Source organism: Serinus canaria, chromosome 1 (assembly GCF_022539315.1).
Source record: "Serinus canaria isolate serCan28SL12 chromosome 1, serCan2020, whole genome shotgun sequence".
NCBI lineage: Eukaryota > Metazoa > Chordata > Aves > Passeriformes > Fringillidae > Serinus > Serinus canaria.
In genome coordinates, this window is record NC_066313.1 from 81,019,117 (window position 1) to 81,043,536 (window position 24,420).

The 24,420-nt window shown below is 45.8% G+C and overlaps 2 protein-coding genes across 2 annotated transcripts in view; one reads left to right on the top strand and one right to left on the bottom strand.

The window, feature by feature from the left end:
• Nucleotides 1–24,420, top strand: part of LOC127059869 (trichohyalin-like) — a gene marked incomplete at both ends in the record, with an annotated part of 310,239 nt that overhangs the window by 233,038 nt on the left and 52,781 nt on the right. The window contains 1 exon segment of the mRNA XM_050977641.1: nt 23,673–23,798. Coding sequence (XP_050833598.1) covers nt 23,673–23,798 — 126 coding nt within the window.
• On the bottom strand, nt 10,385–20,548 carry SHOX (short stature homeobox). The gene is made up of 5 exons (XM_009085363.3): nt 20,154–20,548; nt 16,746–16,954; nt 12,293–12,350; nt 12,114–12,202; nt 10,385–10,630 (listed from the first exon to the last, which is right to left on the bottom strand). The coding sequence occupies exons 1-5, from the start codon at nt 20,425–20,427 to the stop codon at nt 10,385–10,387; spliced, it is 876 nt and encodes a 291-aa protein (XP_009083611.1). The 5' UTR covers nt 20,428–20,548.

Here is a 24,420-nt window from a genome sequence, read left to right on the forward strand (position 1 = left end):
GTGCACAGTGTTCAGTGAACACAGCAGTTGCCCAATAGTTCTCTTTATCCTCATGCTTTATTTACTGCACATCCTCTGAACATTGCACTGAATATAGAGTTACTTGTTGCCTCGTGGGTTTTGTGCTGATGCTCCCAAAACTAGTATATCAGTGTACTATAAGGATTAATGAATTTATGGTCACAATCCTTCTATGTACACACTAGGAGAGTGTCACTCCTATGTACATATTAAGAGAGTGTCATTAAACCTATTTTATAGACTGAAGCAGAAAGACACAATGATCTGCCTGATGTAAGACAGGAAGTCAGGGGTATATTGCATGAATCTACACTGCCACATAATGTTGGCTTCTCCCCTCAAGTCCCAAAGCTACATCACTTGTGTTAATTAGAGTCACAACAATCAACACTGAGCACTTCTGTAATTCATACTTCTGGTCCTGAGACCTTAACATCCAAAGAGTCACACATTCAGTGATATCCTGGAAATGCCTGGCTGCCTTCACTGTATCAGCATGGCAGTCTGCAGCAAGCTAGATCCACCTCTCCTGCATGATCACCAGTTGTGCAGAAGATAAAGTTAACTTGTACCTATTGCCATTTTTCTTCATCATCTACATACAGACACCTACTGACATGTCAGGCAAGTGAAGAATACTCCTGGGAGGTGTTTTCCCTCTCTACACATCCCAGTTCATTCCTTGAGCACAGTTTACCTCATGCAGAAGCAGAAGCAGGGGTCTTGTGACAAGAATATACATGGTAGGTGGAACCGTAAGAGATTGCTTTATTAAAGACTCTTAGGCTATTTATGTAGCAATTAAAATTCTGTCAAGTTTTGACGGATTTGGTTTTTAATTTTTCTTGTATAAGTGCATCTAAATCATTCATCTGAAGAGGTCTTTTTGTAAGCAGAAAGAGAGGAAAACTGGAATCTTCATGAAGTTGAGGAAGTCCATTGTACAAAGATGATATATTTAGGAAATATTCAAATACCATATTGAGCCCCACCTAGGGAAAAAAACAATAAGATAATTCTTTTCCCCCAAAAAAACTGTAGAAATGCAATTTGCAATTTAGTGTACTATAATATCAGAAATCACAGTAGGGAAACCAGCTAGAATGAAAATCATAGCAGAAAGGTAATTTGCCTGCTATGCCATCAAAGTGGCATCAGCTACAGTCTTGGGCCACACTTAAGCACAAGTAATCCATGTCTTCCCTGTTCTGCACAGTATTTCCCCAGGACCAAGAGCTATAATTTTTCAGCAGGTCCATCTGCTCTGATAAAGTCAGAAAAACACAGACTGTGGAGTCCTGTGCTAATATATTAGTCACTGAGTCATTGTAAAAGGAAGCCTTCCCCTCTGAAGAAAACAAAGTAGTGGAACCACTCTCCTTTGTGCAGAGGAGGACACACAAAGGAAGCATGCAGAAGAGACTTGTCATGGAATTGGACATTCTGCCCAAAGAGAGATGTCTGCAGAGACAGTGCCTACACTTGAGCTGGTCTTCTAAGGCACACCTTAATATACTCACCAGAGGTCTATTTGCTGAAAGTATCTGCTTGCTTCCACTGACAGGTTCTGATGTGGCTGACTGAATTGGAAATACCTGAAGATAAGCAAAATGAAACAGATGCCTAATTTCTGTAATTCAGTCAGGCTAGGAAGGGAGCAAGCCTCCCAGCCACAGAGATCTGTCAGGTGCCAGGCACACACACAACTAGAACACAAGGCACATGGAGAAATTAAATGTGGAAACAGAGGACCTGCAGCCCTCAGGCTTTAGTAGAGTTTGAGATGTAGCCAAGAGTCCTGTGTTAAGGTTTTGGAACTAAGTGCTTAAATTCCTCTGAAGTCTAACTTTAGAGTGAGGCATTAAGTCCCTTTTTTGGATCCAATTTTCTGACCTTGTATTTTTATAGCCTCTTGGTAGCAATTATAAACCAGCAATTAAATGTAAGAGTAGGATCATTACCCTTAATCATATTGGTAATGAAGTCTGAGTATTTGATTCAGGGAAATGAAATTACATACATTTCCTTTTGTTCTGTTATCCAATCTCTAGCAATTTACATGTGGTCCTTGAATGTGGCTCTGTCTTTCTGTGGTTGCTCTTGCAGGCTTGAGTATACAGATTTCCCTCTAACTTTAACTGGACTTTTGGATATGCAGGCAATATTGGACCGAACAACCCGTTCTGGTAACATTTCCAGAGTTCAAGGGTATTCATGCCAGCTGATACTCAACCCTGTTTCCTGTGTAGCTCCTCATAATTTTCTTTTCAGATGTTTCAGTTCAAAAAATAAGAGTCTGAGAAAAGCTACTCAAGAAAGAAAGGAAATTTTACTGATAGTTTGTGAGGAATTAGTTACTGTGTTTATTTTTATCCAATTAAATTTAGAGTGATCTAGAGATTGCAGCCAAAAATGCCAGTGGCTATAGGGTCAAAGTATACTTTTTTTGAATTAAAAATAAATTTTCCTGCAAAGAAAAAGAAAAATATACCCAAAGACAAGAGAGAGGAAACTTCCCTCAGAACTGTCAATGATTTCAGAAAGCACTACAACAAGGAGCCACTGGAAAAAAAAAATGCTAATTAATGAAAACAGAGAGGAAAAAAATTATCTTCTTAACAAGCAAATTGCCAAAAGAACTTCTTGCTCTTTTCAACACGTAAACTGAATATGAATAGACAAAAAGTAAAATAATTAAAACATACTTGTTCATAAATGGCTAGTGGACAGTCTTCTGGTGAAGGTAATCTTTCAACACACGCTCTTATTCTTTGTATTTTTTCTGATAACTCTTACAGTATGTACTCCTGATAACCATATATCTTTGCCCATGTATTTTTGAGCTACAAAAAGAAAGAATTAATTTTCTTATAATAGCCTGTCTCTTACATAGTTATTGACAGGAAAAACAGAATGTCAGTTTGTGGTGGTGGCTTAGCGAAAAGCAGTAATCATGATGTGGGAATATTGCACCAACTGCTTTCCAGTTATGTTCCATGTCAGAACTCCAATAAATGCAAATACTTTCAGAAAATTTAAGGCTGGAAAAGGTATGTACAGGCTCTGACTTCAGCATACACAGCCAGCTGCAGACAAGAAAGAATAAAGAGATTCTGGGATAACTTGTGGGAAGGGCTGGGATATGAAACCACCCTTTATCACAAGGCTGATAAAGTTTAAATGCCATTTATGTGTCAGACAAACTGACTTTCAAACAAGACAACTGACTTTCTAACCTGACTCTTGTGACGAGTTTGGAAGTTTACAACTTAATTCACAGACCTATCAAAAACTTCAACACAGTTTGTTTTGCTGCTGATGATGAAACAAATGGCACAGGGGAGCAAGAGGATTCCCTAAATACACTTTTCAAGATCAGAATGCTGGATTTCAACTATAAAGAATAAAACTATGGGAGGAAATTCCATCTAAAATACCAACAAGCAGGGACATAGAAAACACTCCTTTATCACCTGAAAAATAAAAGCCTGATGTAGTGCCTTTCCTATTGATTTGAACAGACAACAGATCAGAGCCATCACATACAATCCCTAGGATGTTCCTCTATGAAGGCTCCTTTATTCCTCCTGACATCAGAGAAAAATTATTATCCCTTTAAAAAACAGGATACCAAACAAAATAAAACAAAAAAAATCATATTATTATTAGATGGGTACAAAAATAACTTCTAATTAACCATCACTAAGCTATAACTTGCTCTGTACAATTTGCATAAAAGCCAATGGTAGACCCATAAGTGAAATAAAACGACTACAGAATAAGATGCACAGCTCTGATTCCTTGCAAGGAGAAAGTGAATAAGGTGCTTGAAAAAGTATTAAATACAGAAGAAAAAGCCCTGTTTTAACAAGGGGAAATACCTTGTTATTCACATTCCCTTTGGTAGTAGTTATTCTGAGTATCCGTTAACACGTGACTACAAATATTTATAAGTTTATTCATATCTCACTTTTACAAGATGTACATTCATATCATGTGATTCAACATAATACACTCCAAAAAATGGAACTCAACATGTCTGGTGAATTCATGTAGGAGCATGCTGGCATAATCAAGACCTAAAAAAAGGTTGTTTGCTTGTTTCTTTTTCTCTTCCACAATAGCAAAGGGGTACAACCTTTCAAGATGAGTTAGGTTTGAAGGTTTTTTTGTTTGTTTGTTTCATTTTAGCAATCCCTGAAATGTCTGTAAATCAGACACACTGTGAGTACATAACCAAAATAATGCTATGGTACTGCAAATCATACTGGCTGCTCATACTTCTGCAAAAGCAACAGGATTTTAAAATATAAAAATAAATGCAAAGCATTGTCAAATTTACACTCAACATAATTAAAATAATACACATTTAGAATTTTCAAACAAAAAAATAAATAAAACATCCACATACATTAATACAAAGAAACAGAGATATTTGCCTGTCTTTGATGTAATTAATACATACCATAAGCCTAGATTCATGAAAGTTTTGTCTTTCAATAAATATCTTCAGCTTCAAAATCTGATATTTTCTACATTCTTCGACTGATTTTAGTTATATATCAATATTTAATATAAGGTGTATGAACTACATTATGTTTCAATTATTTATTGGAAATCAGCAAATTTACTAAAATTAGGAACCAACTTTTAGCATCAAATCTGTCTGAAAGAATTTGAGGGATACCTGACATCATACCCCTTTTGAAGAATGCCTCAAACACCAAAGCCTGTGGCCTTCCACTGGCCTGGCTAGAAAAGCCAGCCAGCAAAAACAACCAGCACCAAATTAGCCACAGCATGACACTGACAGGGCCCATGTTGTACCTTTTAAAGAAGTGAACTAAGAGATTCCATTTTACAAGCACGAGGTGTAAAGCAGAAGGCTCTATTCATCTCTGAAGGAGGAGAGATCACACTCTGTAGCACGTTGCACTTCTTTTCATTTTTTGTTTTAGTTTCCAAGCAATGCCAGGCCTTCTCCAGCCCTATCACTTCTAACTGCAATCAGTAGAGAATGAGAAGCTGCTGCCATGTTATCCACTGCTGTTTGAAAACTTTTTTGCCATGAAAATGTTGTCACATCAGGGAAAAAAAACAACATAATGGGGTGAGAAGGTTGCTTACAGATGAAAAGTGGGGCACTTCAACCAACCATCCTTTTTAAATGGGAACACAAAAAATTTCCAACTGTATTGGCTGTGTGCTCTTTATAGAGTTGTGTAAAATTAGCAGTAACAAGGACACCACCTGGATCATTAGATATTAGATATTATAAAAATAAACACATTTCTAAGAAAGACGTGTCATCTCTTTTTTCCTATGCTTTAAAAGTTTTCCTCAAAATGAAGGGGAAAAAAGCCTGCCATCTCCAAAGCAATAAGACTTCCAAAAGCTAAAATTATCTGTTTAAAAAAAAAAAAAAAAAAAAACTTACTTTGCCTAGCACATTTAAACAAGCAGAAAACATGTGTATTTTTCATCACAAAAAAAAGAAAAAATCCATAACCCGGGCTTGCCTTAGGGACTTGGATTTCTGTGCTACTACATGTCTATTTCCTTTGAGACAACAGGCCCAATGTGTCAATGTTATGTCAATTCAAAATCATGTCTTATTATTATTTTATAGGCAAACATAGGACTAAAAGACATAGCAGATAAAGCATGCAAAGAATTGACATCTGTACACTTGGTCTGTGTGAAAAATTTATAGTAGGGGAAGTTAGAAATCAGAGTTTCCTACCAATCTGTGCATGCTGTTGGGAAATTTGGTTTTAGTCTTAGCATTGACACAACTTGGCTCTAAAGAGTCATAAACAAAATTCCCACTGACATACAGGGTCTGATAATTGGACAGTAACTTCATGTTCTGTGGAAATAACTCATAGGCACATTCTGACACTCCAAAACACATTCAAAATGCCCTTTAAAACTTTTGCTGGAGTCAGATACAAAGTTTAAATTTCAAGGAGCCCTGGCAGTGTTAAAGGTTGTCTACCACCACAAAGCTCATGTCAGATTATGATCTGGGAGATGCTGCTACATTACAAAAACAAAAGCAATCATACTCAGTGCTGACAATGGGTGATGGAACCTGGCCCTTCACATATATGCCTAAATTTCTACAAAAATGGGGACAATAGTCTTGCCTAGTTCATAAAGGGTGAGGATTAAATAATAGGCATTTATACAGTGCTTTGCAAATGAACATTATATAAGTGCTAAGTATTATGATATTAACCAAAATGTCACTACATCTATATGACTCTACAAAGCAAAAAAACTTTTAGTATAACTTTTTTCACATATTTCCAAGTCAATAAAAATGAGCCATGGAGTCAACTGGCTATTTTGGTACAAATGAATGAAGCATTTTAACTCATTTGACAGTATTTTAAAAACCCAGAATCTATTCTTAATCTATTCTTTCCATTATAATGGGGCCCATTCAAGGCATGATGCCTTTTTTATAGTCTTGCTTATAAACATCATTATTCATTTGGCATTCATTCAAGTTATTTTTCAAATACCATACAAATCTTCTGAGAAAGATTCTTTAGCAACCCACATATGCTAAATTGAGGCCTCCTCCAAGGAAATTTTGCTCAGTGGCTGCTGTTTTGCTGATCTTGAAAATCCCACTTCTCAAATCAAAGATTACACAAAGATCAGGCTGGATGATGGTGGACAGTAAATGAGGCTTGGCATGCCTGAGAATCTCAAACAATTACGATATTTTAAACTTTAATAAGCACCTCAGGACCATGACTATGTTATCTTCAAGCTCCAACCTACTTAAGAAAACAATTGAAAACAAAAACAAAACAAACAAACAAAAAGAGACCACACATTAACAGAGATGGAGTAGATGCTTTGGTCCAAATCCCAACTTTTATGGATCACTGGAGCTCCACATGATGAATGGAGCCACAGTGACTTACACTTAGAGGAAAGTCCAGTCCAGTACATGGTAGGCCAGGTAGGATGCCTCATTTCTTCCCAGTGATGTAAAGATGACAAGAAGAGGAGGTCACCTGTGCGTTTCATCCAAAACAAGGCAAAGCTTTTACACCCCCAGCAATGCAATTGGCCCATTCAAGAAAGCAAAGCAGAACCAGTTTTGGCAACAACCCCTACACAGTGCAGCTTTTCATTTCCTTTCATGCTAAATGAAAAGCAAGAGCAGCATGAATCACCTTGGTAGAGTCCCAGCAGCACCCTGCCCCTCTCCCCAGGCTGAGCTGTGGTACCTCCTTCAAAGCATCCTAAGTTGATAAATCTTGCCACCTTCTTCCCTTCTGTGGTAGAGAGCAAGACTGTCTTTGAGACATCCATTGAAAGCACTCAGAAAAAAGTAAGAATACTTCATTCTGGAAAGATGTATGCTACATGTATAGATGTATGCAGCCTTGTTTCATCTTAGCAGGGAATTGTATTCATGCTGCCGCTGTGTTTTGAATACCATGAAGAAGTAAAATTTCTGAGAGATGTGTACGGTCATTTTTCGCTGTGTTTGTATCTAGTAGAACAACAAAGGCAGAAAGTTATTCCTTCCCATGCAAAGTGGATGTATACTGTAAGTGTATCCTGTAACACTTTGAGATTGGTAGCCCTTCTCAGCATCTCACTTGGATGTCTGAGAAAATTCACATCCCAACCCTACAACTTCAACAAGTTCACCCTATGGAATTATTCGAGGGTAAAAATCACTCCTTTCTGAAAGTCCTGCATTGTTTCGCAGGACTGCAAATTAAACATGGAAACCTCTCTGAAATCCTCAGAAGAGGATTTGAAAGGCTAACAATTAGATTAGAGGTACAGATAACAAGAAGTCCCCATTCAGTTGATGGCTCTGTGACTTTGGTCTTCAACACCGAGTATCTAACTCTCCTTCTGTGGCTATGGGTGTCCAGTACAACAAGTTACTTCCTTTAGCCTAAACCATCTTTGAACTAATGTTTATTATTTTTCAGATCTGCATTTTTGAAGTGCTAGAACCACTCCAAATATTTCTAATTCTAGCCAGAATTTCATACATGATCATGAATAACATTTTACTTTCCAGACAATGTTTTGTTTCAATAAGAAATTGTTAGTTGCCTGAGATTTAGCCTGTAATTCTCTGCAATAAGTATTCATATTCTACTTCCATATTTTGGCCTTGCTTTAAAAAGGTACTAGACTTTCCCAGAGAGGTAAAAAAGGCAGGCAACTTTTATCAGCCCCAGCAAATCCAAGACATTAACTACTTCTCACATAATAAATAGAAGGGAAATGGCACAATTTTGACATTCCAGAAATTTTGTTTGCTAGAAAATATCAAAATTTGAAGGAGGGAAAAAAAAACAAAACACAACAAAGAAGAAAAGTCTCTAAAAATTATTCTAAGCATGAATTTTTGTCCTACGGTAATATTTGGATTTGATAAATATCAGCAAAAGCCAAAACTAGTAATGGATTGCTAAATGAGACATAAAAAGCAGGCCTAATAATGGTGCTATTCAGAGGATAACCCTCCATCAACACAGACCTTGGTAGTGAAGGCAACAAATAACTATCTTGTTAGATGAAGACAAGACCACTATTTGTACCTTCCTCTCTCCTCCCCCGCAAATTTTTTTTTTTTTAAATCCAAACCCAATTAGAATAACAGAAAAAAGTAAAACTGGGGAGGAGGGTGAGTAAACCCAGACACTTTGGTAATATAATTTAAAGGACTTTCCTGCTCTCCATCCTTGCTGGATTTGTAGTAGTTTCTTAAGCATTAGCTTAATACTTGGTATCCAAATCACAGGCAAAAATTAAAATGGCCAAATATTGAACTTGTCCTCTTCTACAGAACACTTCTATGGGTTGTTTAAACTTGTTTGAGTTTGTTTTGTTTTGCTTTTTTACCTAAAATCATGTGAGAGTGTCATACAGTTTTTTCAGCTTGCTTCTGAGAAATATGGCACATAAAGTTGACTAGAAATCATAGTATCTACCTTTTCCCATATGTGATACATATAACTTTATCCACTCCTAGAAGACTCGGACTGTCATTTTAGCAAGGAGCTGCAATGCACCAGTCTGAGCATAAAGGATTTAAGTTATGAATCTTGCAGAATTGGTTAATAACGGAATAAGTACGGCTATTTTTTTAATCTATAATATTTACAGTATTGCACTTTACTGCACTTAATTGCATTTCACTAAAATTAATGCTGCATCAGTATTATGCCTTAAAACCATATGTCCATCTTTGTTGTATAATTCATTCTTTCTACATCCTGTAAAACAGTGAGATTCTGATTCAAAGATCTAGGCATTTGGGGAGAAAAAAATGAAAAATTGACCTGTTTCTATGGCACAATACATCTCTTTGAGTTCACGTAATTCTGGCAAACAGGTGCATTTCTTATTGTTCCCATCTTTCAAGTTATCGCTAACAATTAGTAAATTCTAGACTCTTTTTTTTTCCTTTCAAAGGACATAGCCATTGAGACACACACTTTTTTGTTATTGCTACTCTTTTTTTTTTTCAGGAAAGAAAAGAAGGAAAATAAAAATCTGCCTTGCCTCAGATCTGAAATTCCACATTTAAATTCAAACCAGTTCTGCAGCAGCAGCAGCTCCTCAGTGATGGAAGAGATTCATGGCAGTGAAATAATACTGTTGGCAACAAAGAAATGTCATCTTTAATGGAGACCAGCCCCAAGGATTTATTATTTATTATTATTACTATTTGTTTTGTTTAGTTTTGTTCTAATATATTTCTGATCTTCAAAACGTGTTTAGTTTGACACATGCACAAGGTAGCAAAACTGACAGCAGCAGATGACGTTATGCCGGAGCGATCACTTTTGCCAGGGTCAAAAATCCAAAGTGTCCCCAATGTTCACAGATTAACATAATTTAGAGATCGTTTCCTTTTTTTTTTTTTTTCCTCTCTTTTTGTGATTTTTTTTTTTAACTCTCTTTTCTCTCTCCTCCCACCTACTTTGTCCTCCGAGGAGTCTCTGACTGGCGGGTGCGTGTTTGCTGCTCGCGTGTGTTGTGTCCGGGAGCCCGCGGCGGGCGGAGCGTCCCCACCGCGCCACGCGGCACCTCCCGGCCGCCGAGTCCCTGGGGCCGAGCGGGCGAGCAAAGCGGCGCTCGCAGACCTCGGGGAAGGGGAAAGAAATAAAAACAAAACACCAAAACAAAATCAAATAAAAAAGAGATAAGGCGGCAGGGCGGCCGGAGCGCTCGCTGCTCGCCCTGCAGCCAGGGAGGAGGAGGATGAGGAGGAGCGGAGGGGCAGAGCGGCGGTCCGTGCGGGTCACACGCCCGCCCGCCGCGGGCACCCGGGGCGGGGTGTGATGGGGGGCTCGGGGCAAGCGTGTCAGAGCCCCAGGGCCTCGGCGTGCTTCCGGGCCTTCAGCCGCAGGTCGGCGATGCTGGAGTTCTTGCTGTTGCTCTTGGCGGCGGCGGCCACCACGGCGGCGGCGGAGGCGGACTCCGCCAGGGAGGCGATGGGCAGCCCGAAGGGCGGCGGCGGGAACATCAGGTAGGGCGCGTGGGCCGCCAGGTGCGGGTGCAGGTGCGGGTGCGCGTGGGCCACGCCCTCCAGCTGCAGCTGCGCCTGGACCTGGGCGGCGGGGCAGAGACACGGCGTCAGCCCCGAGCCCTTGGCGAGGGACACACAGCCCCCCGGGCCACCCCGGGCCACCCCGGGCCACGCATCCCCAGCCCCGACCTTTCCCGGGAGCCCGGCGGGTGAAAAGACCAACTTGTGAGCGGAGTCTCCCCCGCAATCAGGGCGGCAAATCTCCGCTCCTTGCTCAACCGAGGGCACAAAGACACGCTTAACCCTCCTCCTGGTGGTTTTAAATAAGTGAGTAAGTAAATAAATAAATAAATAAATGCGGCCCAACGCACGGGCGCCAACAAGTGCTAAATAGCTAATTTTTTTCCTTTTTTTTTTCCTTTTTTTTTTTTCCAGGGATGTTTATTTATACCTTGCTAAAAACTCTTTGGCCGTGGGTCCCTTCTATACCCGGCTAGTGTTTGCTTTGGAGCTTTCTAGACCTACACAAACACATTGGGTTGACTGAGAGATTTCAGCTTCGGGTAGGTTCGGGGAGGAGTGGGGTAGAGTTTATTTATGTATTTAATTATTTTGGTCCAAATATGTCTTTTAAAAATCAATACAATTAATCTGTCAGCTCCACGTGTCTCCGAGATGGAGAAGGTGGTGGAGGGTCCCTTTGGGATGGAAAAAAAATCAATTCCCCGATTAATTGACAAAAAAAAAAAAAAAAAGAAAAAAAAAAAGAAAAAGAAAATACCGAGGGAGGAAGAGTTACAACCGGCTTGAGCGGGAATGGAATTTCATCGCCCTCGTCCCGGTTTTCCCCAGCGGCCTTCCCCGGGTGACTGCGCCTCGCTGGGGCAGGGACCCGGCCCTCGTAGTGGCGTCGGTGTCTGCGCTCCGCCACTGCCCCTGTCCTGGCTAACCATCAGGGTGGCAGAGCTTTTGGCAGCAGGCTCCCCACCTCCGGGGTGGTCGCATCCATCGGAAAAGGACAGGTCTCAACAGCCCGCCCGGGAATGAGGAGGGGAACTACAGCGCAAGGGTCCGCATGGTTTTTCCCCCTCCTGGTTTCGCCCAGCGGGTGGAGGAGCCGCCTCCCGCCGCGCTCTCCGGCGCCAGGAGGAGCCCAAAGCCCCCTGGGCTGCTCGGGACCGAGCCGGTCCGTCCCACAGAGGACGGGCGGGCTTGTCCGGGCACTGCCAGGCCCACCCCGCCCGGGGAAGGCGCTACGGCCCCGGGAGGCCGGTCCGGTCTGCGGGCGGCCCCGGGGCCGTGTGCCAGCCCATGGCACGGCGGCGGAGGGGCCCTGAGCCTCGCCGGCGCCTCCCGGGGCCGCGGGACCCCCCGCTCCGTCCCGAGCAGCGCTCAGCTCCCGAAAGCCGGGCGGGGGCTCCTTCACGAAGTTTTACAGCCTGTTTTTAATACGTGCCAACTTCTATATAAATGGCACTTGTAAACGTGTCCGGCTTCCTCCCGTGCGAACGAATGGGGGTCGGAGCGTACTGGGGGAAAGTAAAATAAAAACGGAACTAACTACCTGTTGGAAAGGCATCCTCAGGGCTCCCATATTCACATAGGGGGCTACTCTGCAGGCGTCTAAATGGCTGGCGGTTCCCAGGATCACACCTGCGGAGAGAGACAGGGCCGGGTGAGTGGCAAAGGTGCCCCGGGGCTTCGAGGCTACCAGCCCCCGGCCGGTCCGCACCCCTAACCCACCTTTGTGCATCTGGTTTTCCTGCTTTCGGCACTTTGCTCTCCTGTTCTGGAACCAGACCTATGAAAAGAAAAAGCAAACAAAAACAAAACAACAAAAAAAAAAAATAAAGGTGGCCTAGGCAGCTGCTAAGGGAGCATTATCTCAGGAGCTAGGGATGGAGGGATAAGGCGAGTGACTGCACAGCTTTGCTGAGGTCTCCCCCCGGGAACAGTCACCCCAGGCGGAGTGAGCCCCTCTCTGTGCTGCTGAGGGACTGTTCGGGGGGAGTTCCTGCTCCTTCTTGTGGTCCCTCTCTTGAACCTAGGAGTTGGATGCGCTCTCGCAGAGAGAGAGACCGGGAGCCTGCCGCTTAGCACCGGTTCCGGAGGGTCCCGTGTCCCCTGGGCAGGCAGTGGCAGTCTTTTTGCCACCCGTCTGGAGCGACACTTACAGTAAGACCACCCGCAGGACGGAGGGGACCCTCGCACCCTTCCTAGTCATCTTAAGCAGCCCGGGAAGAGGCAGCGTGAGCCAGGTCAGACTCCGGGGTCTGGCCCCCGAGAGACTGGAGCTCCTGCCCTCTCTCCCGAGCTGGGCTTAAAATCGATGATCTCTGCCAAGATGCGAGACACTCAACTTTCGCTAAAGGGTCTGAATCATTCCCCTAAATGTTAAAGAAAAAAAAATCCGCTTCTGCAGACTTCTGGCCAGACAAGAGCAGCATCTTTTGCAGGCTGGGATGTAAAGAAATGCTCATGCCCCTACCCGAGGAGCGCCTGTAATCCGATAATGCTCCTCCAGTTCCAGCCGTTCTCGCTCAAACAATCGAAGAACTTTGCAGTTACCACTGCGCTTCCCGTGCCTCTTTTCCAGGGGCATTTCAGACTTTCATTACTTCTCCCCTTCTGCCGTGCTCGATTAACAGCTCGCCCCAAAACATCATGAGAAACGCGGGCCAAAATATTTAGCGGATCCTTATCTTTACACCAAAACCTACCGAATATGGACAAACATTGACTTTCACCGCTGATAAAATCTTGTGGCTAAGTAAACACCTACAACCTTTGATGTTCTTGCACTTGCCAAGAGATCATACGGTTAATTAATACTAACTGCACTTCCTACATCAAATTTTCCCTTCAAGCTTTCTTCAATTGCCTTAATGATGGTCATTTACAACGGAGTAATTAGTGCAAAGAAAGGCTTCCGAAGGCATTAATTACCTCGGGTACCTCAGTGATTTTCTTAAGTAGGAATTGGCCTTCTCTGATTTAGCGCACCATTTCTCCTGCCTAGGGTGTCTGTGGGGGAAGCGCGCAGCGGGCGACTGCGGAGAGCAGCGGGTGCGGACAGACGGACGGACGCACAGATAGATAGACAGACCCACCCACCCACCAGTCCTGATTCCTGTCCCTGACGGCTGTAGCCAGCGGAACCCTCCCCGTGCTAAGCCGGCATCGCTGCTGCCCCGCTGCCCTGCAGAGCACAGCGCGGCACAAGCCTATTTTTCCCTACCAGCAATACGCAAATATTAGCAACATGCATCGCTTCTCCTTTTCAATGGACCGTTCGGGGTTTATACACATGTACAGATGTATTTAAATATGAGCATGCAAAATATTATCGAGCTGTAGCGACAATAATACGTCTTTTTTTTGCTGTGGTAAATCCTTGCAGGAAATCTCCTTGTATGTATTCCCCATGCCCCCCCGCCTCGCCAAAGCAGTATAAATTGTCAGAAGAAATTTAAGCAGCGTTTAAACAACTTCTCTTGCAAATCAGAACATCTTTCAAACCGAAATTATATTTAAATCTGGAAAACGAAGTGGCCTTTCCCTTTAGCTACGAAAAAATAAGGTTATGAGGAATAAAAGTGATGAATTAGCCACTGCATTAAGCGATAATAAATCAGGCTTGGTGTGATTCGCGATCAATTCCAATTAGTCATGAATATGCTAAGTAAAGCACAGTACACTGTTTTAGACAGTTATTTCTTCATTAAGGATCACTCAGTGATTTCTTTCACAAATGCTCTAATCTGATTTCCTTTTGATTTCCATTAGAGACAGTGAATAATGACATTTAATTTAGCCCTGCACCATAAACCCAAAGATATTTGTTGTAATTGAATTACTGCCTGCTCCTCACTATGGTCTCATAACTTTCAATTATAACCCTGACAGCTGGGTGATATGAGTTTCCAGTACAACACTAAAAATAAAAGGTTAATAAGGACTAGCTACCATAGGAGCTTCAATTTATTTACAGCAAATTTCCACGCTAAATTGAAACTATATCCTTTAACAGCAAGGGACAAGAGGTTCAGATAGGAATTAGAGAACAATTCTGAAAGTATTAGGGGAGGAAAAAAACCAAAAAATAAACCTTTCCCTTTTCTGCCTTTTCTTTTTTTTTTTTTCCTCCATCTACTTATTGATGGATATTAACTCTCTGTTTAATTCCTAATTAATTATCCATTTTTCCTCTTTTTCCTCCTTATACTATTTTATGTGTAGGGATTTTTTTTAATCCACATAAACCTCTTTTATAAAAATAATAAATACTTTTTTTAAACCTCGGTCATAATCTCCTCCTAATTTTTGGGGGGGCTTTTTTTTTCTATTCTGTGTGTGTGTGCTGTTTTAAGATCTGTAAGCACTTGAAGCACCAATTTTCCTGTAACTATGAGCATCCTGTTAAGGTGCTCCTCAGTAATAAAGTACTTGAAAGAAAGAGTGCAGAATTCAATTACAAGTAATTTATTTTTATAGAAACAGTACATCAAGGCCTGGGAAAGATATTACAGAGCCCAAGTAAGAAGACCTGGGAAGATGACATAAGAGTTGATGTCCCCTTCAGCAAAAGTTTAATCTTTTCATTAATTTATATGGTGTGGTTAGATCAATCTTCCAGGAGAAAGTAGGCCAGCAGCACTCTGAACCCCTGCAATATTCCCTGCAAGCTGCCATTCCTAAGGCGTATGCCCGGCACCATGCCTTGCCCTGCTCAGTTTGTACTGAGTCAGAGGAGCTCAGGGGAGAACAAAACCTTGAAAGAAGACCACAAAAAAAAAAAAAAAAAAAAAAAAAAAACCCCAAAAAAAAAAAAGGGAACGAAAGCAACTTAGGTACTCCATTTATTTCAGGATTTGCCTCCAGGAGACAGTTGTTTAAAGCGAGATAGTGTCTTGCTCAGGTAAATGCTGGCTGAGCAGTGTGCTGTCAGCTTGCCTTCCACGCTTAAGGAGGGGCTTCAACAGAGCCCTCTCCCCACTCCAGCTCGGGGCCGTGTTTCTCCACTTCCAGCTGTGCTGTGCCCCGGGAGTGAGGTCAAGGCTTGGAGCCTCCTCCATCTCTGCCCTCAGAGCCATACCCATGCCTATGTGTAGCTACCCACACACTCCTATAGGCAGGTATCCATATACATGGGCAACCCTTATCTCCAGGGTGTGAGGGCCTTTTGTTCAGTGGAGCCTTGGTGACTTTTTCTTCTTGAGTTTTAGTTTGGTTTGTGTCTGTTAGGCCACGTATAGAATTTTAATCCAAGAAGATATTTTCTTCAGGTTTCACCTGCTCTGGGCCTGCTCAGAGAGCCACAGGTTGACCCTATTTTTTCTAGGTAGATTTTTGTTAATTATTTCTATATTGGGGTTTTGTTTGGTTGAGGATTTTTGTTGCTTTTAATATGACATCTGTTTTGTGGAAGCATTCCCTAGTTTGCTTGAGGGAAGAGGGAGTATTTTTCCTCTGCATCAAACTGAAAATCAAATTTTAAAATAATCGATGTGGAGCCACCCAAACAGACAGCTCTGGTGGCCCCAGGACTACAGCAACCCGGATCTATTTTCAAGATTTCGAAGTCTAATTGGCATTTAGCTGTCTCTGAAGTGGGATGGGAGGGACGGGGGGAACCTCCACCAGATGGGGTGGCATGCATTCATACGCTTGCTGTGCGAATCAGAGCCGGCACCTTTCCCCCGGCTCTGGCTAATCCCGTCCCTCAGCACCCAAACTGTCTAGCCTTATTCAGGCGATTGTTTTCTGGCCTTTTTCTTTTTTTTCCCCCATAATGGCCCCATAATAGAAAAAGCGGGAAGAAAATGAGGATTAAGGGGGAGTAAATGGCACGTTTGCAAGGGAGAAAAAAGATATTAAAAAAAAAAAAAAAAAAAGGCAGTTGTTCCGTTATTAGAGACTTGTCAACACTATCACCACCCAACCACCCTACCCCACACACATACAAAAAAAAAAATTTTAAACCGCCTTCCTAGGAAACGCTAGACACGGGCAGATATTCCCAGGGCAGGATAACTGTTTGGCAGGACAGGTACAGCAAACTTGCAAACAGCTTTCCCATCACACGTGTCACCTCTGCCTTCACCTCCCGTTCTGCATGAAACGGGGCACTGTGCTAGGATCCGCTGGCAGTTAGGAAGAGGTGAGCACGTTTCCAGGAACAGAGCCTTTCTCTTACCTGAACCCTAGCTTCAGATAGTCCCAGCCTCTGGCTTAGTTCCTCCCTCATGAAGGCATCCGGATAGTGAGTCTCATCAAAAAGTCTTTCCAGCTCGTTCAGCTGCTCTAGTGTGAAATTGGTTCTGCTTCTCCTTTGTTTAAGCTTGGTCTGTCCGTCTTCGTCTTCTGACTTCACATCTTCCCTCTTCTCTTTGCATTCGTAGATCCCTGCCGGGAGGGGGAAGAAGAAAACGACGCTGAGCCTCCCCTCTCACCTCTTCGAAATTCTCTCACACAGGGGTCTCCCTCCTCCCCTCTTCGTCCCCAAACTCAGCACAACTTGCGGGTGCAGCTGGTGGAGGGGGCAGGAGGTCCCCGGGCAGGGCCAGGAGGGGCGAGAGGGGCTGAGCTCGGCTACAGGCTCCGCGCCGGGCAGGGGGCAGCTCGCCCGAGGGCCGGAGGGAGGAAGGGAGCCGCGCTGCCTTGCCTGTCTGATGCCCTGTCAGAAGAACTGTACAGAACATATAATTTTATTTTCTTTCCAGGGTTAGGAGGAAGCCGCTGGAACTGGCAGTTCGGGGAAGGGGATGTAGGAAAACCGCCGGCCCCCCGATACCTCCAGGCAGTGGGAAGAGGTGGGGGAAGGGGGTTTATCCGGCGACGTTTTCTCCCCAAAAGGGTTATGCAAGAAGCTCCCTACCGCTGTCATGGTGAAGCCACGATGTTAGTATTTATCTCGTAAAAGAAACTTTCCCTATGCATGAGAGAAGAGACCGCCGGTCTCTCTCCTCCTTAACACCCGTCTTTCCCCCAGAATACCTGCCAGCGGGCCGAAACCCGGGGGGAGGCGGTCCCGCGCGGCCCTGTGCGGGACAGCGGGCTCCAGGGCCATGGGTCACTCCCAGGCCCCCGAAAACAGCAGGAACCCTCCCAACCTCCAGGGACTCCAGCAGGGCTCGTGGAGAGCTTGCGACCAGAGGCAGCGGCTGAGAATGATTGTCCCGGGCAGAGGGGAGGCTGTGGGGGCAGGGGTAAAATAGTTCCCCTTTTCTGTCTTGGGCAGGGAGATTTCTTTTGCTTTGGTATATTATTTCCTCCGCTTTTGTTATTATAATTTTCCCCCCTTTTCCTTAATGTCGGAGGCCTAAGGCACTGTCCTTCTTCCAAATCCAACTAACGAAAAGAGGAAGGGATGCTGGAGCGAGGGACACCACTTTAAGCTGAACCGGTTCCCCGGGATCCCCTGCCTGCCTGGGGCGCCCCGCCGGGTGCGCATCCAGCGCAGCACCAGCGGAGTGCAGGGACGAGCCTGCCCTGACTGCCTCCTTTGTCGTGCCTCACCTTCTGGGTGGTGTGGATTTCTGGGGAGTCGCATCTGCGAATGATGCCGAATTAATTCCCTTTTTCCTCACCAAGTACACAGGTATTATATACATGTATACGTACGTATACACACACAGAGAAATGTGCTCATTAACATATATTAACCTACATACTTAGGAGCATCCCAAAATGCAAATTATAAACTGCAAATCGTAAGTTAATTAAACGTAATAAAGCATCCTGAACTGCATCTGGGCTTAAATCAGGCCGGACCCAAGCCTATGCATTCGTTTTCACTTCCAAAATTAAAACTGTCCCTGGTCATGATCGTTCCCCCGGGCTCCGGGCTGATACTGGCTGCATAAAACTTTGGGAAGAGTCTGGCCTCCGGATGGGGATATTCACTGTTTGGTTTTAATGGCGTTTTGTTCTCATTTCTCCTGTAAAGGGAATCCCTATGAAAAGACGAGGGTGCTAACCCAGCAAATGCCTAGGGAAAATCAGGCGCGTTCAAAAGCTGTCTTTTTTCCGAGGCTACAGCATGTCCGTGATAGGTATAAAATATTAACTAGCATATCGGTGGGACTGAAATCACATGCCGGAATCAGTTGAAATTAGACTGAAACCTGGCATGAATTTAAACTGTCACAAGCATCTCAGCTCTTTCCAACTCCTCCCTTCCATCCCCACCCCCAGCCCCTCTCCATAGATTAGATTAGCTAAACATACAAGCCAGAATTTCGATTCATCGGGAAAAAGGGAGAGTAGCAGAGGGGTTTTTTTCGTTCCTTCTCGTTTTATTTTTAATCCCTGAAACATGCCCCGCTTTCATTAAAAAAAAAAAAAAAATCATCTCCTGCATCGAATAATTCCCTTAAACTGAATCTTGTCGTTTCTCAATCTCTCGACCAGAGAAGGAAAATAAGCAGAGCTGAGTGGTACTGGCTTGTGCAGAAATATGGGTACCCGAATACGGGATTATACCTGATTATACCTCGTTCTTCTGTTTGGGGAACAGGTAGAAAAGAGAAGGATATTAAATAAAAGTTTGGGCTGTAAATTAAGTCTCCCAGTGTTATATTAAACAAGATCAAACGGTAGGAAACAGCTGAAAGGCTGGTTGTTGTTCCCCAACCTATTAACCAGTTTTTATTACCCCAAGCTAGCCAGTAGCTCCCCAGGCAGGTCCACCTGTCTAACTTGCCTAGAGACACTTTCTCAACTTTCTAATCCCTCCGTCCTTTTAATTCTCTCCTTCCCCTATGAGCCCGTGCGAGGTTTTTAGTTGTCTTGGTTTAAAAAATATGTATATATTTTAAATTGTCGTTGTCGTTGTTGTTGCTTAGAGAAGGGATGGCGTTTTCCCCTCGGTCGGCGGGGTGCCGCGCTGTTCTGGCCCAGGTGAGAGGACGGGCAGGGGACCGAGGGACCAGTCGGCCCGGTCGGCCGGTGCCTCTGGCTGCAGAGAGGTTCTGTCTCACCGGCTCCGGGCAGCTGCCCCACAGCCAGGCTCCTCTCCTGCTTCTCGTCCCCGCCGGTCGGAGCCTCCGAGAAGGACAGGCTGACCGACCCAAGACAAAATGTCCAGAGAGAGCCCTCTCCACCTCCCGCTTTCTCCCAGAACGAGCAGCAGCATCCTGACGGCCCGGAAGCAGGAAGAACAGGTCTCCTAAGGCATTAAAACTCCCCGGACAAGGTTTCCTCGTACAAAAATACACAGATAGAGACAAAAACGTCTGACGTGCTGCGCAGCCCCCTTCCCCCAGGCGAGAGAACGCCTAACGCACCGGATCGATTTCGGATGTGAACGCGGGCTGGCGGGGGGGCAGGACCGAAGTTGTGACTAGTTTTTCGCGGCTACGCTCACGTTATGCATGCAGGAGTACGTGTTCCTAAGCCTGTGTTCCCGCCGCCGCGGGAGGGAGGGAGGTGGCCGCCGCAAGGAAGCGGGATGCGGGAGGCGATCCCGCTCGCCCCGCCGGGGCCGGAACCGGGCCCGCGGTGGCCAAGCCGCCCCCGCTGCGGAGAGCCAGGGCCGGCCGCGGAGGGGACCGGGGCTGCCGGCGAGAAGCGCGGGGCGAAGGGCTTCCAGCCCTGCTCTTACCTTCCGCTGTCCTGCCCGTGTTGAACTCCTTCAGTTTGTCCTTGTCGCTCTCTACGTGGTCTTTGAAAAGATGCACCGGGCAATGGTTGCTGCTCTCGGTCATGTCCTGCAGGTTAGAATCAGAGTTTCCAAGCTCCCTAGAGCGAGCCAACCCACTCTCCAAAACTTCCCTGTATGTGATCGTCTCCTTCTTGTTGCCGCTGCCACTGCCGCTGCTGCTCTCTTTGCTTTTCTGGTCAAAAGATTTGGATACAAAAGCCGTAAGTTCTTCCATGGCTGCCCGGTGATCTTATCCACAGAGATCCACTTGTTTTCAATCGGAGATGTGGCCGTCCTCCGCACGCTGTTTTTGCACGTAGAAGATGGGCTGTATAGGGTTAGATCACTCCTGCTGTTATTTATGCCTTTCAATTTGAGATCACACTATTTATACATGGCTACCTCAGCCCAACCCCCAGCTCTCCCTGTCTCCAGCAATTACTGACTGCTCCATAGTCGCAGGCGGACTCCGAGCAGCTATCTCCCCCACCTCAGTCCAGCAATTGGCTTTCTTTTCATTTCATCACTCTTTGGCATCTTTGCACCTTGATTTAGGGAGGCAAAGAGGCAACAGCGAAAAAGAGGGGGGGAGACGAAGACAGAGAGAGAGAGGGAGAGAGAGAGAGGAAGAGGGAGAGAGAGAGGAATAAAAGGGAGGGAGGGGGAAAGTAGAAAACATGAAAATAGGTATCTACATTCTGTAAATGGTTGCAGAAATGAGAGTCGAGGAAGACTTAATTGATTTTAAGGACATCCTGTGCGTGGCAACACTGTGAGTAAAAACGGACCCACAGCTAACCAAATAACTGAGCTCCTGCAATTAAATGTATCGCTGTCAAGAGGAAAGGAAAATGAGTGTTCAATAAAAAGGTAATGAATAAAAAGCCAGAGATGTTCACTTTTTGTAATCATTGGAAATTCTACCTGATTTGCTATTTAGCTAATTTCTCTTAATTAAAAGGTCAAAATGATCGGCGAAACAAAAATGCTGTTTTAAAAGTGTTGCCTGTTCTGGCTGGCGGTGGGTGGGTGGGTGCACGGAGGGGGACGTGTGCTGCAGCTAAACAAGTTGCGAGATGCCTCGGAGGTCCGTGTCGGTGTGTTCGGAGGATGTGGAGTGGGTTGTTTGGCTGTGGGGTATCCATAGGTAGGGAGTCTCTCCAGATGTATGTGAACATTGCAGGATCTGTCTCCTTGTTTATTGTTATTATGTTGTCTGAAGGTACTGTGGGGGAAATTAAAATCTAAAATGTTTCTCCGGATATCGAGATATCCTGCTGCATGCAGCAGAGGGATAATTTGTTAACACGGGAGTGTGTACAACACAAATAGAGCAATAAACCTTTTTTTTTTTTTTTTTTTTTTTTTTTTTTTTGCCCCAACGAAACATATCCTGCTGGATTTAGCATAGATCTCGAAATAATTTCCCCACCTTGATCTTGGTAGGCTGCAGTTATTTTTGTTGTACTCCCGGATTAATTATTATTCTGTGCGCTTGAATAGCTGCCTGAAATTCGTCTCCAGATAACAGCGCCGGCATTTCCAGCGCCTCTCCGCACCGTTTGATCCCCATGCGGAGCCGATTTCCCAACTATTTATTTCTGTCTCTTCTCCTCGGGCTTTAACGCGAAGGGTTATTCGGTATTTGGAGGAATTTTGTCTTCTGGTCCTTTGGCTTTTTACGTCCTTCTCGTTCCCCCGCCTCGAGTTTGAGATAATCAGAGCTCATCATCACGCCACCCTCTGCTCTGAATCGCAACCAAAGCAGGCTCCTTGTTGGAGCAAGGGGCCATTGTTTCTTTTCCGGGGGAGTGTGGGACTGTTCTGAAAATTAACAGAACATTAAAACGCTGAAAATACGTTTAATTAATCTAAAGGTGGCCCCAGCACCAGAGTTTACACTTCCACAGGAGGAGGGGGAAAAATAATAATCGAGGAAGCAATTAATAAAGGGCTTAAAAAAAAATCAATCTCCCCCTGTGCGAATTTAAAATTATTATCTAGCGGACAAGGATTGATCATTTGATCTCGGCACTGCAGATATCCCTGACATTTATTATATTGTCGTGTCTCGGTGGCATCCTTCCTCCAGAGTTCGTTTAACAAGCGAGGGAGCGGAGGAAGCCTTACAACTTAACAAACAGGTCTTGTCATCGCAAACGCCAATCAAATCCGAGGCTCTAATGTATATCACACGGCACCACATAAATAATAAAGGCAAACGATAGACGGGGAAGTAACGTATGGCTGAGGAAAGAGCCCGGCACGACACGCTGCTTGTGCCTCTCTCATGCAGTCTGCGCTGTAATGGCTCGTAGAGGATTGTTGCGCAGGCTGGTGCGTGCTGCGAGGGTGTCACGGACACGCGGGGCCACCGGCGCTCACTCTCCCGTGGGAGAAGCTCCGTACCGAGTCTGGCCCTCCGCCGCGGAAACTTTCCCCATCCCTCGGCTCCAACGGCACAGATCCCCACCGTGCCCAGTCTCCCTCTGCCTCCCTCGCACAAGCAAGGATAAATATTTACTGACTCCGCGTCCCCAGCGCTGGAGAGGCACAGTGCGCGTCGGCTTCCCCGAGCTGTCGGAGTTCGCACCAAGTCCGCCGGATCCCCTCTTTCCTCCCTCTCGCCCCCGTCCCGCTCTCTTCCCCGCAGCTCCCCCCTGCGCCCAGCCCCACGCCTGCAGCCCCCGCCAGCGCGGGCCATGCTCCTCCCGGAGCCCGCCGGGCGCCTCCTGCCCCTGCCGGGCTCCTGCCCCCGAAGACAGGGGCAAATCCAAGCCTCCTCAGATAGAAGCGGGGGGGGGGGGCAAGTTCTCCTGCCTGCTCCACATCCCTCCCTCTCTGCTTCCCAGCAGCGCCCGGTGGGAAGGTTGATTGCCCCCGCTTCCCGCGAGGCGCGGGGGACAGCGAGGCGCGGGGCAGCCTGCGGGCCACCGTCACCAGGGCGGCCTCGACAGCAGCGGGGAGGGCCCCGGGGGGAGCTTTGCAGCCAGGGGGAACTTGCTTCAGACTCGCTCCGAAAGAGAAAAGCGAAACAAAAGCACCGGAAAGGGAAAGGGAGAAAACCGAGAAAATAAAAAAACAAACAAACAAAACAGGACCAGTGCAAAGCTCAACTCTCCCGGGGATCCGGCCTTCACCCCGCGCCGCGGACCCTGGCGGGGGCAGGCGGCGGGGAGCGCAGAACCGCGGGCATCCCCCAGGGCGCGCACGGCCCTGCTGCGCGACGCGGAGCTCTGCGAGGGATGCCGGACCCGTCCCGTCCCAGCGGCGCGGCAGGGACCGACGGGAGGCGGGGAGCGCCCCCGAGCCCCTCTCCTTGCACAGCCCGCGGCTTTGGGGGGACTTAGAACAAGGTGGTGCAGGTGGGAACAAAACTGGGGGGCAATTTTGTCCCCACTACAAACTTTGACGTCGGGTTCAGAGAGGAATTACCTTTATTGCTGCTCGCGATAAATGGGCTTGGGGGGAGGGATGCAGGGAGGGATAAAGAGAAGGAGAAAAAGAGAGAGAGTGAGAGTGAGAGAGAGAGAGAGAGAGAGAGAGAGAGAAAGAGAGTGAGAGAGAGAGAGAGAGAGAGAGAGAGAGAGAGATAAAGGAACTGCCGCCCAAATACCATTCTCTTGCAGGAACGGAACTCCTGAGACCCTGTCGCAAACCTAAAAAGTCACCAGCGCTCCTCGGACCTTCCCTCTGCCCCCGGCTCACGGCGGCACCCTGGGTACCTCTTTGCGGGGCCACAAGCCACCCCGCTCAGCCGGATCCCCCCTTGCAGGACGGGCCATCAGCAGCACATTGAGGGCTGTCCCGACTGCTCGGCCTGCCGGCTCACCTGAGGGCACCATGCCCCCAAATCCTCCTCCTCTTCCCTCCCTACTGCCCCGGGGCAACGGACAGGAGCCCTCTGCCCGTCTGGGGGTCCTAAGTGGACAAAAGGGGTGGCCCGTTTATTCTACCCCTCTTCCTTTCCCCACCGCCTCCCCATCGGGGCTGATTCCTCCCCACGGAGCCGAGCCCGCCCCCCGGCTGCCCCCTCCCCAAAGCGAGAGGGGGCATCTGAGAGCAGGGCAGGCAGCCTGGCAGCGGATAGTGCGGACCTTGGGCTGCAGAGGAGCGTTTATTTAGCGTGGTATCATCCATGTGTCATTTTTTAATTCCTCTCTCAAAGGAAGCTCTTGACCGTTGTGGTTTTTCTCCGAGTTAAACGAGAGGAATGATCATGAATGAG

Coding starts and splice junctions, on each gene's coding strand:
- SHOX (XM_009085363.3), bottom strand. CDS start 20,427: ATGGAAGAACTTACGGCTTTTGTATCCAAATCTTTTGACCAGAAAAGC. Junction 16,955..20,153: donor CACGGGCAGGACAGCGGAAG/GTAAGAGCAGGG, acceptor CCCTCCCGGCAG/GGATCTACGAATGCAAAGAG. Junction 12,351..16,745: donor TATCTGAAGCTAGGGTTCAG/GTAAGAGAAAGG, acceptor TTCTTTTCATAG/GTCTGGTTCCAGAACAGGAG.